Here is a 15,621-nt window from a genome sequence, read left to right as displayed (position 1 = left end):
ACTCCCTACACTCTAGTGACGCGGCTATCCAGTGGGTGTGTCCGACTAGTGGGTGTGTCCGACTAGTGGGTGCGTCCGACTAGTGGGTGCAGCCTCACTCCCTACACTAGTGACGCGGCTATCCAGTGGGTGTGTCCGACTAGAGAGCGCAGCCTCACTCCCTACACTCTAGTGACGCGGCTATCCAGTGGGTGTGTCCGACTAGTGGGTGTGTCCGACTAGTGGGTGTGTCCGACTAGTGGGTGCAGCCTCACTCCCTACACTCTAGTGACGCGGCTATCCAGTGGGTGTGTCCGACTAGTGGGTGCGTCCGACTAGTGGGTGCAGCCTCACTCCCTACACTCTAGTGACGCGGCTATCCAGTGGGTGTGTCCGACTAGTGGGTGTGTCCGACTAGTGGGTGCGTCCGACTAGTGGGTGCAGCCTCACTCCCTACACTAGTGACGCGGCTATCCAGTGGGTGTGTCCGACTAGAGAGCGCAGCCTCACTCCCTACACTCTAGTGACGCGGCTATCCAGTGGGTGTGTCCGACTAGTGGGTGTGTCCGACTAGTGGGTGCGTCCGACTAGTGGGTGCAGCCTCACTCCCTACACTCTAGTGACGCGGCTATCCAGTGGGTGTGTCCGACTAGTGGGTGCGTCCGACTAGTGGGTGCAGCCTCACTCCCTACACTCTAGTGACGCGGCTATCCAGTGGGTGTGTCCGACTAGTGGGTGCGTCCGACTAGTGGGTGCAGCCTCACTCCCTACACTCTAGTGACGCGGCTATCCAGTGGGTGTGTCCGACTAGTGGGTGCGTCCGACTAGTGGGTGCAGCCTCACTCCCTACACTAGTGACGCGGCTATCCAGTGGGTGTGTCCGACTAGAGGGCGCAGCCTCACTCCCTACACTCTAGTGACGCGGCTATCCAGTGGGTGTGTCCGACTAGTGGGTGCGTCCGACTAGTGGGTGCAGCCTCACTCCCTACACTCTAGTGACGCGGCTATCCAGTGGGTGTGTCCGACTAGAGGGCGCAGCCTCACTCCCTACACTCTAGTGACGCGGCTATCCAGTGGGTGTGTCCGACTAGTGGGTGCGTCCGACTAGTGGGCGCAGCCTCGCTCCCTACACTCTAGTGACGCGGCTATCCAGTGGGTGTGTCCAACTAGAGGGTGCACGCGCTCCGTACAATGGTATGGAGAGCGAGACTGCTTCCACTTCCCAGAAGTATGTATGACTCAGGCATACACTCCGTTCCCGGCTCAGAAACCAGTGAATCCCCACAGCGAAAAGTGTCAGACTGATCAATTTGGACGTGACAACCCCTTTAATCTTTGACACATATTCAAAACGGTCACCGAAACTGCAAGGATAAGCCACAACAATGAGAAAGATCTCGCTCCAAGGTTCTTCTACTTATGAATAACATTGTCAAGTCCATCAAGTTTCGATCATTCTTCAAAGAAAGACCAAGTTAGACTTGCAATTAAAAACAATATCCAAGAAGTATTGTTTCTCGTTGCGGAGACTGACATGCTAAGCATGCAGAGTTGAGGAGACAAAGCCACAATCCTCCTCTGGGAAATATGCTAATTGTCTCTTCAGAGAGGAAGAGGACTAGATCTCTAGTGCCACCTACTGGAAGTAGAATTCCTAAAAAGTCAATGTCGACCCTTTAACGAGCCTTGTCACATGACTTAGGATAAAAGCCAAACCAGAAACTCTGCCCTGACGAGGGGCAGTATCCCGAAACAAGTGTCTGTAAATTGAGATTCATGTGACAAGGCTCGTTAAAGGGTCGACATTGACTTTCAGGATTGCCACTTCCAATAGGTGGCACTAGAGCTCTAGTCCTCTTCCTCTCTGAAGAGACAATCAAAAACAATGATTGTCTTGAAGGAAATAAAAAAAAAAGTAATACAATCATGCATGGGAAAATCCCAAAGAAGAAAGCCAGTCACAACATTCTTATATTACTAAGGTTTATATAGAAGTGACATGTTACAAATATATATAAATCAACATTTGCTCTGCACAGTACTGCTCCGCAGATCCAAAGTCCTGAAATTCTCTCTTCATAAACTATTTGCTTCCCCAAAAAAATAAAATACGGGCAAAAACAAATGGAAAAAAAAAAAAAAAAGGGTCGGTAACATCCAAAAATTGCTGATCAAAAGACTTAGAAGAATTGCAGTAGTCTTGCTGAAGAGATACAGTAGTGTCCATCAATAAGTTGTGTTTGAGGGATTTCTTAGTTGTTGGAGGGGTGGTCCGAGAGTATGGATTTAGGGACAGCAATGTGATGGAAGTAGTAGCTATGCATAGCCAATGTTCTGGAATTGCAGCCATATGCAACATTCCCCTGGCCGAATCATGTCACCTAGAAAGCAGACCGGTGTCTACAGCTGCAATTTTTAATTAACTCCCAAATGTGCATTTTCGTATATCCGGCAGATTGCTCAGTAAATTCACCCACATACTCCCAGACTATGGGCCAATTCTTCTGGTCTACCTCCTCCAGGAAATACAGGGCATTATCATTCCTAAAGTTGGTGAGGGTATGCAGGATATGCGACGCGTCTTTCCAGACTGCAGCGTTTCAATTTATCTTGCGGAGACACGAGTTTTGGCAAGATAAATGTCACCCTACAATGTATTGGATGCAGCGATTCCGCACGGTTCAATGAACACATGCGCAATCACCTGCGTTCAAAAGCCGGCAGCGCTTTGGACGAAGTGGACATGTGCTGGGTCCAAAGTGCTGCCAAACACTGAACGTGTTGACATACCTTATTGATGGGGGAAGGTGGAAACTTCTAGGAGGACCAACTCAGCAATGCATAGTCCCAAGAGAATGAGAAGTGAGGAGGGGGGGGGGGGGGGTACCGCTTGTTTTATAGTTTACTGGCCACTGCTGAAGTCAGAGGTGGCATGGTAGCGATGTTTACCGCTCGTTTCATAGTTTACCGGCCACTGCTGCAGCCGGAGGTGGCTTGTTAGCGTAGCAAGAATCTCTTCAATGCGCTTTGCTTTGGCGATTACGGGCGCTGCTCTGAAGCTGGCTATCCAGGGAAACTTAAGCTCTCCTGCGCTCCTCCGATACAGCGTCTGCCTGCAGTATGGAAAGGCGCATAATTTGTACCAGAGGTGCGACCACAGCACTGACCTAAAATGTTAATCTTTAGGAGCACACTGTCCAAAGCAGGATCACGGTGTTCTCCTGAAAACAGAACATTAGATAACTCTTTATGAATTTGGTGCAACTCCAAAATTTTTTGCACAACATATGTTGTGAAGAAATGTGCGACTTTTTAAAGTCAGTTTTGTAGTGTAAAGAGCAAGTTGAACTTTCCCCATAGCATTTACTAGAACAGTATGGAGACCCGACAATTCCTCTTAGGTAGCAGCATTTACTTTTTTGCCAAAACCTGCGCTAAGTGAAAAAGAATTGAAGGGATTATCCAAATTTGTGCTTAATCCTCAAAGAGTGTGCACCACCCGCAGTTAAGGATTCTCTTGTGTCAGCAACCAGTGCGGGTGATCATGAAACTCCCAAGTATGCGACTTGCATACTTCAGGCTACAATCAGACTAGACGTCCGCTGCCTCACTCAATACAAGTGAATTGAGCAAGACCAAGCAAGTCTAGTCGGCACGCAACCTCTGGCTCTCACAGCCACCACTGGAGAATCCTGACAGAGTGTGTGGTGCGCGAGCTGTGAGGATTCAGAATCTGGACAGCCCCTTCAAGAAAATGTTGCTGAGCTTGCCCAAAATAAAGAGAAAAATAAAGATTCCGGAACGCATACTTATTAAATAGGCGAATTCTATCAAGAGCAGTGACTGTAAAAGTATAATCAGAGATGAATTAGCAGATCCTAATTACATGCATTGAGCTAAGCTGTGTGACAGTGATTAAAATACAGAATCCTCCCCTCCCCCACCCCCCAAAACCGCAGCAATGTGGTTCAAACAAATCAAACCCTAACCCAAACCCAAACATGGGAGAATCCGCTCCTACATCTGCTGAGTGGAGTTCCCGTTCCAGGTATTGTTTTCATCTTCATCATCTTGCGTCCTTAACCTGTAGATTTTGCCTTCTTTCTTAAATTCGTCTGTTCGTTTTTCAAGTACCCTTTTCCGAACTGCTTCCCTGGAGGAAAACATGGAGATGCATGATTAGGAGATGTTCAGATTTGGCAGAATTTTTAACTTTATGGATTAGGTTTAGATTTTTCCCTTGTATCCTTCCTTTGCATTGAAACCCTGGGAGAAATGTGTGACATTAGATGTCTGCTGCTAACCTGATAAATCTCCCCCCATTGTGGATTTTCAAAGCTTAAAAAGGGGTATTCCTATCTCAATGTGCAGTAGGTGTAATAATATTAGCAAAGACCTCCAATTACAAATGGAGTATAGTTCTTCTGATACGTTATGTCACTTACCCCAGGGCATTGCTGTAACTTCAATCTCCATGTATGCGGCCACTCATACAGTGAGTTAGTTGCTAATGGTCATTATTATTATTATTTATTATTATAGCGCCATTTATTCCATGGCGCTTTACATGTGAGGAGGGGTATACATAATAAAACAAGTACAATAATCTTGAAAAATACAAGTCACAACTGGTACAGGAGGAGAGAGGACCCTGCCCGCGAGGGCTCACAATCTACAAGATTGTAGATAACCATGGATTCCTAAGCTACTGCAATGCCTTGCACATGGACTAAGCGACATCGCGAATCAGGAGAACTATACTACATTTCTATTTGGAGGCATTTGCTAATATTATCCTTACTACATATTGGGATTATAGCTTAGAGATGGAAATACCCCTTTAACGTTTTTTGAATGCTTTTAGATGATGTCTGTGCCTTACCCGACTAGTGGTGTGGTTTCATATAAATGCAATGCTGTGTGAATTTTGGTGCAAATTTTAGACACAAGACAAGCCATCCGATAGTTGGTGTAAACATAAGGACCCCATACACATTGGACTAATGTCGGCTGAACCCAGCGATATCAGCGGGTGCGACTGACTGTGTGTATGGGGACGCTGGACGACTGACGGTTGGGATAGATGTCAATTGTGCATGTAGAAGTTTCAAACTGCCAATCGCATTGTTCTCCTGGAGATAAGCCGCCGGCCGACATGTCGGCCAACGACTTTCTCTTAGAGAATACTGAAGCGCTTGGCCAAGTAAGCAAGCGCTCCTGTGTATGGGAGAGACGGCAGAGATGGTTGTTGGCTGAAACATTCTTTGGCTTACTGCCATCTAATATGCCTACCCGGTATATTTATTTTACTCATTTATATAGCTATTAATTCCACACCGCTTTTAGACATTATCATCGCTGTCCCCATTGGGGCTCACAATCTAAAATCCCCTATCAATAGGTCTTTGGAATGTGGGAGGAAACCGGAGAAAACCCACGCAAACACGGGGAGAACATACAAACTCTTTGCAGATGTTGTCCTTGGTGGGATTTTAACCCAGGACCCCAGCGCTGTAAAGCTGAAGTGCTAACCACTGAGCCACTGTGCTGCCCTATATCAAATGTGCGCCTTTAAGGGGGATCCATGCAGAATGACCTCGCCTTTTAATAGTGATGAGCCTGCTCGTACACTTACCTCTTTGGCTCTGAACTACTGGATGCCGAGGAGTTTGCACTTTCTTGCTGGGTATAACCTGGCCTGTCTGTGTGCTGCGATGGGGGTGGGCTACTAAATAAGAAACTGCTCAGAAAACGCCAGACTGCAAGGAGAGGATATAGTAATGTACCCAGAAAGCCCCAGACCCCGCCGTCTGATGACTGCACTACGGCCCGAGCTGGCCTTCCAGCCTGTTAAAAGAGCAAAGGCAGAAGTTAATACAAACCGGAGCCATCTGTGTGGATAACTCTGCGTGCACACAAGCGGCACATTCTGCATGGATTTTCTGCAGACCTACCGGCAAGAGGACTATTGAGGCACTGGGTGCAAGTTCCAAAGACAGTAAAGATTTCCCGTAATCCTCTTTGGTAAATTCTCTACGAGGAAACATCGTTGCTAATGAGAAATTGCCGTATGTGTTTCCAACAGTCTGCAAGAAAAGAAATACTGCATCTTATTAGCCCTCACCCATAGTGATCCTTCGATAAAAGGGTTGAGAAAGACTGATCAATAGGTAAGTCCTGGACAACCCCTTTTAGTTATCTTAACTAGGACACTGGGAATTCATTAACAATTAAAGGGGTTTTCTGATCAAATAAAGCTTCTTCGGTTTTTGCACTCTCCCAGAAACAGCACCACTTTTGCACATTGCTGGTGCCTGGTAGAGAACACAGCCCTCACAAATACACCAGACTATTTATCTGCTGTATACTTCCAACAACGCATTTACTAAAAGCACAGCAGAGACAAAAAGGTGCAGCTTGGAAATAATGTAAAGCTTCACTATCGATTCCCCACTGACCTGTGCAGCAAACTGCCGAGCTTCCTCCAGAGGAGCTTCTGATGAGAACTGGTTAGTGAAGGATGAGCCATCGGGAAGTCGGAACTGTATCCTGGCTATTGTCCTGGACAGAAGGAGCGCACAACGTCATATGCAGGCGTGAGGAGACGGCGGACTGTAGAGACCAGCGAGCAGCACTTACCGCCGCTCCTTCTGGGCCGCTTCCCTCCTGGCTTCCATCTCCGCCTGTCGCGCCTGCAGTTCAGCCACCCGTATAGCTTCTTGTTCTTCTTTAGTCTTCGCAAATCTGGCAGCTCGATCAGCGCGATCCTAAAAAGCAAAAATGTATTTATGTACACTGAAAGCTTCAAAATAATGTCAACACCAGATTCACTGCAGGAAAGAGGCGGATTATGTTCTACCTCAATGATCTAAAGCAGAGTAACGTAATGTATGTACACAGCAGAATAGTGAGTGCGGCTCTGGAGTATAATACAGGATGTACCTGAGGATCAGTAATGTAATGTATGTACACAGTGAATGCACCAGCAGAATAGTGAGTGCAGCTCTGGAGTATAATACAGGATGTACCTGAGGATCAGTAATGTAATGTATGTACACAGTGACTGCACCAGCAGAATAGTGAGTGCAGCTCTGGAGTATAATACAGGATGTAACTCAGGATCGGTAATGTAATGTATGTACACAGTGAATGCACCAGCAGAATAGTGAGTGCAACTCTGGGGTATAATATAGGATGTAACTCAGGATGAGTAATGTAATGTATGTACACAGTGAATGCACCAGCAGAATAGTGAGTGCAACTCTGGGGTATAATATAGGATGTAACTCAGGATGAGTAATGTCTTTACACAGCAATTCCACCAGCAGAACAGTGAGTGCAGCTCTGGAGTACACCCAGCTAACCTGTGCGATCTGCTGTCTAATCCGCTCTCTGGCAGCTTTATCCTCGGCCTTCTCCCGGTTCCTCTCCTCCAGTGCCCGTCTGGCCTGGTCATCTTCCTGCTTTCTTTTATACTCCAACATGTCTTTTCCCACTTTTCTCCTCTCTATTTCTCTCTTGATCTCTTTCTACAAAAGGACAAAAAGAGAAAGGTTATTTCAGGCAGTAACAATGAGGACTTTCAATGTCACAGGGTTTCACTATAAGGAAGTGTTTACCTTGTAATCTAGTAAGACAAAGAATATCTGTAATGGTGTCTTACAGGATATCACATCTGAGCCATACAGAAACAGATCACAGCTTGTGTGGTCAGGCTGCATGGACCTGAGACGACCAGTGGGTGATGAAAGCGCCGCTCAATTCTGGGTGTTGTGGCTAAACCGCAGATTATTAAACAATAGACGAATTACTTACCTCTTGCTCGTCCTGTTTTTTCTCCTCCATTTTCTTTTCTAACTTGGACATGACCCTACAAAGATATTTCCGTAGTTTAGTTGATTCAAATAAGGTACATCCAAGAGAAAAGTGAAAAAATACAAATCAGATGCTAGACATGGGGGGTGGGAGCGACCCTACAAATGCTAATGGGGGGGGGGGGTGTAGAGAATATACTACTCTGCTCCATCATTAGATTACTATAAATAAAAAAAATACAGCTAGTTTTTACAAAAAAGCAAGCCTGCATCCGGCTAGGACGGAAAAATAAGATGTGTGATGAACTAAACCTGGCTGTATGTTTAAGGGGTTAACTACATTAAGACACTTCTGTATACACGACTGATGTCCTTTAGAAGTAAAGCCGACCTCTCCATCTTCTCGGCCAGGTCACTGGATGTTTCGCTGGCATCTTCCACAACCTCCTTGGATTCATCTGTGGGTGACTCGTCGCTTTGTGCTGAGGGAGACATGATATATTTACTTACACTAAAAACGAGGAATATACGCAGGCGGTACAGTCAGGGCAATGTACTGACCTGGGGTGGTCTCGGGTGATGCAGAGATGGTCTGTACAGGGGGCGATTCCACAGATGGGCTCTCGGATACAGGACAAGATTCAGTAGTAGAAGTGACGGGAGAATCACTGGATACGTCTGTGCTCGCTGATAACTCGTCAATCTTCCCCAAATGCATCTAGTGGGCGGATTATAAAGTCATGATCCAAAATAAAATCCCCCCCCAGGCGTTTGAAACTAAAAGAGCCACCTTGTGTAACAGTAATGCTGCATTCTGACAAGGTGGCTCTTTTAGTTCTGGGTGCTGTAACTGCAGAAATAATCCGTTTTGTAATTTGTCCTAAATACCTTTCTTCAGTCCTGGATGCAGGCCTTTCCCCCCTTCTGCAGACGCCATACAGCCGTCACTCAGGTCTTCTTGGTGCCGGGTGCCGCCTCCTCAGCGCCGTTTTGAAATCAGCCGGCGCCTGCGCTCTTTTCTCCTGCCTTGGGCAGGCGCAGTGAGCGCTGCCCGTCTGTCCTCATATGCAGTCCAGCTGACTGTGCCTGTGCGGATGCCCTGCCTGTGAATCCCACCCCCGCAGTGTCTTCTGATTTATTCACATTGCGGGGCTGGGATTCACAGGCAGGGCGTCCGCACAGGCGCAGTCAGCTGGACTGCATATGAGGACAGACGGGCAGCGCTCACTGCGCCTGCCCAAGGCAGGAGAAAAGAGCGCAGGTGCCGGCTGATTTCAAAACGGCGCTGAGGAGGCGGCGCCCGGCGTAAAGAAGACTTGAGTGACGGCTGTGAGGCGTCTGCAGCAGGGGGGAAAGGCCTGCATCCAGGACTGAAGAAAGGTATTTAGGACAAATTATAAAACGGATTATTTCTGGAGTTACAGCACCAATAACTAAAAGAGCCACCTTGTCAGAATGCAGCATTACTGCTACACAAGGTGGCTCTTTAAGTTTCAAATGCCTGGTGGGGGGGTGGGTGACAGGTTCATTTAACGAACGGGTAAAAAAGGAACCGAAGCAGCGAGAAATATAGAGGACTAATTGTGACACACAACAAAAAGATCACTATGATAAACACTATGATAGCAAACATGTCGGGCAGCTGGAGATGGCGCTGCGCACCTGCTTCACTTTAGTTATCTTTGCTATTAATTCCTCTGCTGATATACTGCCAGCAATGACTTCCAGTGGGATCCCGTTCTCTCCGATGAAGAAACTGGACGGGATACAAACCACAGGATCTGAGATGAGACTTGTCAAGGACCAAGAGGGACTGGTTGGGAGATGAAACATCATAAGAAACAAAGCTACAAGCACAATGCCCAGCAGAATACTGAGGGCAGCTCTGGGGTATAATATAGGATGTAACTCAGGATCAGTACAGGATCAGTAATGTAATGTATGTACACAGTGACTGCACCAGCAGAATAGTGAGTGCAGCTCTGGAGTATAATACAGGATGTAACTCAGGATCAGTAATGTATGTACACAGTGACTGCACCAGCAGAATAGTGAGTGCAGCTCTGGAGTATAATACAGGATGTAACTCAGGATCAGTAATGTAATGTATGTACACAGTGACTGCACCAGCAGAATAGTGAGTGCAGCTCTGGAGTATAATACAGGATGTAACTCAGGATCAGTAATGTATGTACACAGTGACTGCACCAGCAGAATAGTGAGTGCAGCTCTGGAGTATAATACAGGATGTAACTCAGGATCAGTAATGTAATGTATGTACACAGTGACTGCACCAGCAGAATAGTGAGTGCAGCTCTGGAGTATAATATAGGATATAACTCAGGATCAGTAATGTAATGTATGTACACAGTGACTGCACCAGCAGAATAGTGAGTGCACCTCTGGAGTATAATACAGGATGTAACTCAGGATCAGTAATGTAATGTATATACACAGTGACTGCACCAGCAGAATAGTGAGTGCAGCTCTGGGGTATAATACAGGATGTAACTCAGGATCAGTAATGTAATGTATGTACACAGTGACTGCACCAGCAGAATAGTGAGTGCACCTCTGGAGTATAATACAGGATGTAACTCAGGATCAGTAATGTAATGTATGTACACAGTGACTGCACCAGCAGAATAGTGAGTGCAGCTATGGGGTATAATACAGGATGTAACTCAGGATCAGTAATTTACATATATAGCGACTCTGTTTTAGGTGTATTAATTCTATACATCTGGGGGTTTAAAAGTACATTTACACTTTAATTTGCTGAAATCATGACAATCTGAAATTACATTAAAAAACAACAACAAAAAAAAAAAACACACACAAAAGGATACAGATCTGGGAAAACTGCAGACAAGTTTCACTATAATGAGAGAAAAAAAAAAGATTTAGAATATCAATATAGACATCCAGAGCAGTTAATTTTCGATACAATATGTTTATGCCCACACTAGCATTACGAGGGGCGCTCATTAAAGATTTCCCATGACCCACTTCTAAGTCTCTATATGTTATGTGACAATTTGCAACTCAGAACTGATAACGGCCTTGATGTTCCAGGTGCTGACGTGGTGCGAGGTTTGATAATGGACCCAGTGGAATACAGAGCAGAGATCAAGGTCCTTTATTTGAGAGGTCTCACACCAAAGGAGACGTTCGATGAGATGAAAGAGGTTTATGGCGATGATTCCCCATCATATGATGTAGTTAAGAACTGGCATCGTCCATTCAAATGTGGTGGGACTTCGGTGCAAACAGCTCCTATTCCAGGGCGACCCCACTCTGCTATTGATGATCCCACCATCCAGCAAGTGGAGGTCGCCATTTAGGAAAATCACTGTGTAACCATTCGCCACCTGGCCCAAAATGTCAAGATTAGTGTGAGGTCCGTGGAAAAAAAATCATCCAAGACCATCTTCACATGCATCGGGTATCCGCTCGCTGGGTTCCCCGGCTGCTCACACCTTTCCAGAAGCAGGGACGAGGCGAATGCTCTCAGGTTCTATTGACGATGTGCCATGGAAACCAGGAGGACTTATTCAACAGATGGATCACACAGGATGAAAGCCGGGTCCATCACTATGATCCTGAGACTAAAGTCCAGTCTATGCAATAGAAGCATCATGACTCACCGCTTAGAAAGAAGGCACGAGCCCAACCCTCGACAGGCAAGGTCATGCCCACGGTATTTTGGGACCAGCACAGAGTAGTACTGATGGAATTCCTAGCAAAGGGTATCATGATCACTGGGGCATACTATGCTTCACTGCTTCAAAAATTGCAGGAGGCCATCAAAACCAAGAGACGTGGCACGCTCACCACAGGTGTCCGTCTTCTGCAAGACAATGCACCAGTTCACAACTCCAATGTTGCCCAAATGGAAGCACGCTCCTGCGGCTTTGAAATTCCACTGCATGACCGTTATTCACCCGACCTCGCACCATCGGACTTCCACCTCTTTCCAACAATTAAGTTATTTTTGAAGGACGAGCATTTTCCAGATGATGAGACTCTGATTTCCGAAGTCACAACGTGGCTTTTGTAGCAACCTGTCGACTTCTACAAGCGAGGTGTTTACAGCTGCTTAAAGAGATGGGAGAAGCATGTGTCCCGGGTGGCACCTATGTAGAGAAGGACTAATAACTGTGCCAAGTTTCATTGCTCTCAGTCCACAGGAAGTGGGTCAGGGGAAATCTTTAATGAACGCCCCTCGTACATATATGTACTGCACAGACCTCTTACTGTCAATCCTGATAGCGACGAAGCCTTCTGCAGTCGCCCGCTCCACCGATTCGTTCCCCCAGCTCTCCGCCATCTGAGTCGACTGCTCATCATCCCCTGTAACATGAGAATACGTGAGTGATGACCACATAACCAACCATATTTTGCACTTCAAAACAGATGACCATTAGGTGGAGAACCATGTACAGCTGAATATCATCCCCCCGAAGGTCGAATAATCCCATTTAACATCCAGACAGGTGTTATTATCGTACTGTGCTCCCTCGTCGATTTCTTTTATAAATTTACAGCATACAATCCTTGTAATACCATTCAAACCCCGACTGATCAGATACATAATTGAGGAGCTTAGTCACACATTGTGGTCAAGAATTTGGTACGATTTTGCAAAACCTGAAATAAAAACATGATTTCACCCCAACATGTGAACCCTAACAAATAAATGCAACTATTGATATCTGCCAAACTTTCCACCGCTGCGACGTCAAATCAGGTTTTATTAAAAACAAAACAAGCTTCTTTAGGACGTAACCATAGGACTCCGTTCAGCTGACAAAGGCCAACAAACTGTTCTTTTTTTCCTCTGCCATAGAGGATTGCATTAAAACACTTAGGCTATGTGCACACGATGCGGATTTTTCCGCGCAGAAACGCTGCAAATCCGCACTGTGATGTACAGTACAATGTAAATCAATGGGATAAAAAAAAGCTGTGCAGATGGTGCGGAAAAATCAGTGCGGAATTGCTGCGGATTTCAAAGAAGTGCATGTCACTTTGTTTTGTGCGGATCTGCAGCGCTTCTGCAACCCTCCATGTTAATAATAATAATAATCTTTATTTTTATATAGCGCTAACATATTCCGCAGCGCTTTACAGTTTTGCACACATTATCATCACTGTCAATCCGCAGTGGCAAAAACCGCACAAAATCTGCATCAATTCTGCATAAAAAACGCACAAAATCCGCAGCTGCAGATTCTGCCAGGAGATGCGGATTTTGTGCTGAAAATTCTGCACCTCTTTTCCTACGTGTGCACATACCCTTATATTAGACCAAGTATGATGTAAACAGATCCGTATGCGTTATTCTCAAGTTTTCCAATGGCTACAGTTGCAAAGTGCATGTAAAAACAGACAACTTTGCAATTTACCACTTATTAAAAAATTTGCTTCAATCTCAACAAGTGTTAATTCTACAATTTACAGCTTGTTGTGAAGGTTACCAGCCACCGCTGCAGTCTATTAGCAGTGGCCAGTTTCCAAGGCAAAGAGCGCAGTGCATACAGGCTGTGTGCAGGATCCGGCCAGTGTCAGTGCAAGGCTGCCTCTGCCTGCTGCATGGGAGAGGGTCCAGTTCAGGACAGTGGGGTGACTGTGCTGCCGCCGAGCCGGTGTCCCTTCATTGTGACCCCAACCAGATGACCCCCGATTCAAAAGTTTCCTAATAACAAAATTACACTTTACCGATAAGAAAAAAAAAAATGGCGACCAAGTGGGAACAAATAAGAGCCAGAGTGCAGCGCCAAATCTCTGCCACTGCTCCCCATCTCTATACATGTCATGTTGACAGCGCTGCAGCCAATCAGTAAGCTCAGACCGAGTAGACAGCACACAGGCCACTGAGCTCACTAACTGGCTGCAGCGCTTCCAACGCGACGTCAGCACTGCAGACAATAACAGACACCGGGAGCGAAGGTGGAAATTCAGCGTTGGACCTGGGGAGAATGAGTAAAGCACAATCTGTTTTTTTTTTAAACCAGTTTGCTACGTAAATTAAATGTTCATTATTGATTCAAGTCACGGATCAAAGCAAGAAGGAAGTGGGAAGGTTTTCAATTTTATTTTCTATACCGGGATAAGCCACAATAGAAAATGTTTTGCTTAAAAAAAAAAAAAAACAGAACAAGGTTCGATCTAAGGGGCGAATGAAACGCACAAAGGGCAGCGACGAATAAAAAACAAAAAAGGTGCAACGAGATAAAGGGACAGGACGAATATTGGGGGGCCGAGAAGGACAATGCGATGAGGGGCAGCGACAGAAAGAACTGGGATTGGACAAAGCCTGTCACCAGCATGCTGGGAGTTGTAGTTCCACAACAGCAGGCTCCAGGCCCCACACTTCTCCCTGGCTGTAGCTGCCACCACCTGCCACTAGCGCTGTCACTATCAGCCGGGCTGAGTCCTCCCTGCCTGCAGCCTCCATCCCCACAGCGCCCTCCTCACCGGCCACAAACACGACAAACACGGAGCTCCGCTGCTTGGCCGCGGCTATGGCCTCCGGGATGGATCCCTGGAACCAGAGCATGTCCCCGGCCTGGCGTTATTCCTTCCCCCGTCCGCCTCCTCCTGTCACTGCCGCCAGCCGGACATACAACGATGACGAAGCGGAGAACGTGCTCTGACGCAAAAAAAAAAACGTCACCACGCACGGCGCTCTGATCCGCAAACCACGCCTGCTTACCAGGATTGGCTAAAAACAAAACCACGCCTAGAAAGGCGTGTTTCTCTTTTTTTTTTCTTTTCCTAGCGATCGTCATGGCAACAGATGCAGCCCTGACAGCGCTCCGCCCGATCTCTGTGCAGCCCCCGACTTGGGGTTCGTAAAGGGGTTTCCTGGCACTTTTCAAAACTAAAACAGTAAAAAAAAAAAAACACATTAATTGCCTGTTTATCTCCTACCTCGGCTCCTCTGGTCCTGTAGTAATGATTCACGTGACCGCAGCAGCCAATCACTGACCTCAGTAAGTGGTCATCAGGCCAGTGATTGCCTGCAGCGGTCATGAGTGGTGGAAGTGATGTCATTGCTACAAAAATATTTGCTTTTTTTAATATATCATTTTCAGCCTTTATCCCAACTTTGCAAAATCCTGGACATCCCCTTTAAGTCCTATGTTACATGCCTTTAAGTAACAGACACCAAAAAATGTACACATTTCCAGGGAGGAGGTCACACAAACTCACATTTATTTATATAGAAAAATATTTAGAATTGAGAGTCCTCAGTGGTTGATACCTTTTAATGGCCAACTGAAAAGATGGTAACAAATTGCAACCACTGAGGACTCTCAATTCTAAATATTTTTCTATCTACTGGCTAACACGGTACCAAGATATATTTCTTTCCTGTATCATTTATTTATATATAAATTTGTTGTTTTTTTCTCTATTTTTTTGTTACTTTCTTTTTTACTGTTTTTTTCCATCCAATTCATTATTTTTTTTTTTTTGCTCCATTTTGAACCTTTCTGTCACTTTTCTAATAGTCATTGTGACTGTGTTGATCGGGCAACTTTTACTTCTACAAACAGATGCAAAACAAGGCAAAGAGCCCCCAGAAAAAGCGTCTGTGAATTTACAGAAAATTGAAGATCGTTCAACTTCTTATTGAATTTGGTGCAAAAAAAACAAAAAAATACATTAGAGGCAGAAAGACGAGACATAAAAAGAACTTGTGCTGTTCCATGTATATTCCTCAGTTTCCATGTATGTTGTTATATTTTACTCTGCTGCCACCCAATGGCCTTTTTCTGTATGGCAGCTTGTTTTTCATGTATTTCTTGTGTGCATGTCT

At 45.8% G+C, this 15,621-nt stretch overlaps 1 protein-coding gene across 1 annotated transcript; it reads right to left on the bottom strand.

Annotated features, from left to right (window-relative positions):
* Window positions 1–1,945: 1,945 nt before the first annotated feature.
* On the bottom strand, window positions 1,946–14,447 carry UBXN4 (UBX domain protein 4). The gene is made up of 13 exons (XM_069732869.1): window positions 14,274–14,447; window positions 12,044–12,146; window positions 10,643–10,671; window positions 9,456–9,574; window positions 8,355–8,511; window positions 8,185–8,275; window positions 7,795–7,849; window positions 7,344–7,508; window positions 6,619–6,746; window positions 6,438–6,540; window positions 5,934–6,065; window positions 5,615–5,826; window positions 1,946–4,132 (listed from the first exon to the last, which is right to left on the bottom strand). Exons 1-13 carry the CDS (start codon window positions 14,353–14,355, stop codon window positions 3,997–3,999), a joined length of 1,512 nt encoding a protein of 503 aa, XP_069588970.1. The 5' UTR covers window positions 14,356–14,447; the 3' UTR covers window positions 1,946–3,996.
* Window positions 14,448–15,621: the final 1,174 nt, after the last annotated feature.

Source organism: Ranitomeya imitator, chromosome 7 (genome assembly GCF_032444005.1).
Source record: "Ranitomeya imitator isolate aRanImi1 chromosome 7, aRanImi1.pri, whole genome shotgun sequence".
Taxonomy (NCBI): Eukaryota; Metazoa; Chordata; class Amphibia; order Anura; family Dendrobatidae; genus Ranitomeya; species Ranitomeya imitator.
The sequence above is the reverse complement of the archived record's forward strand: the minus strand, read 5'-3'. Positions and strand labels throughout refer to the sequence as shown.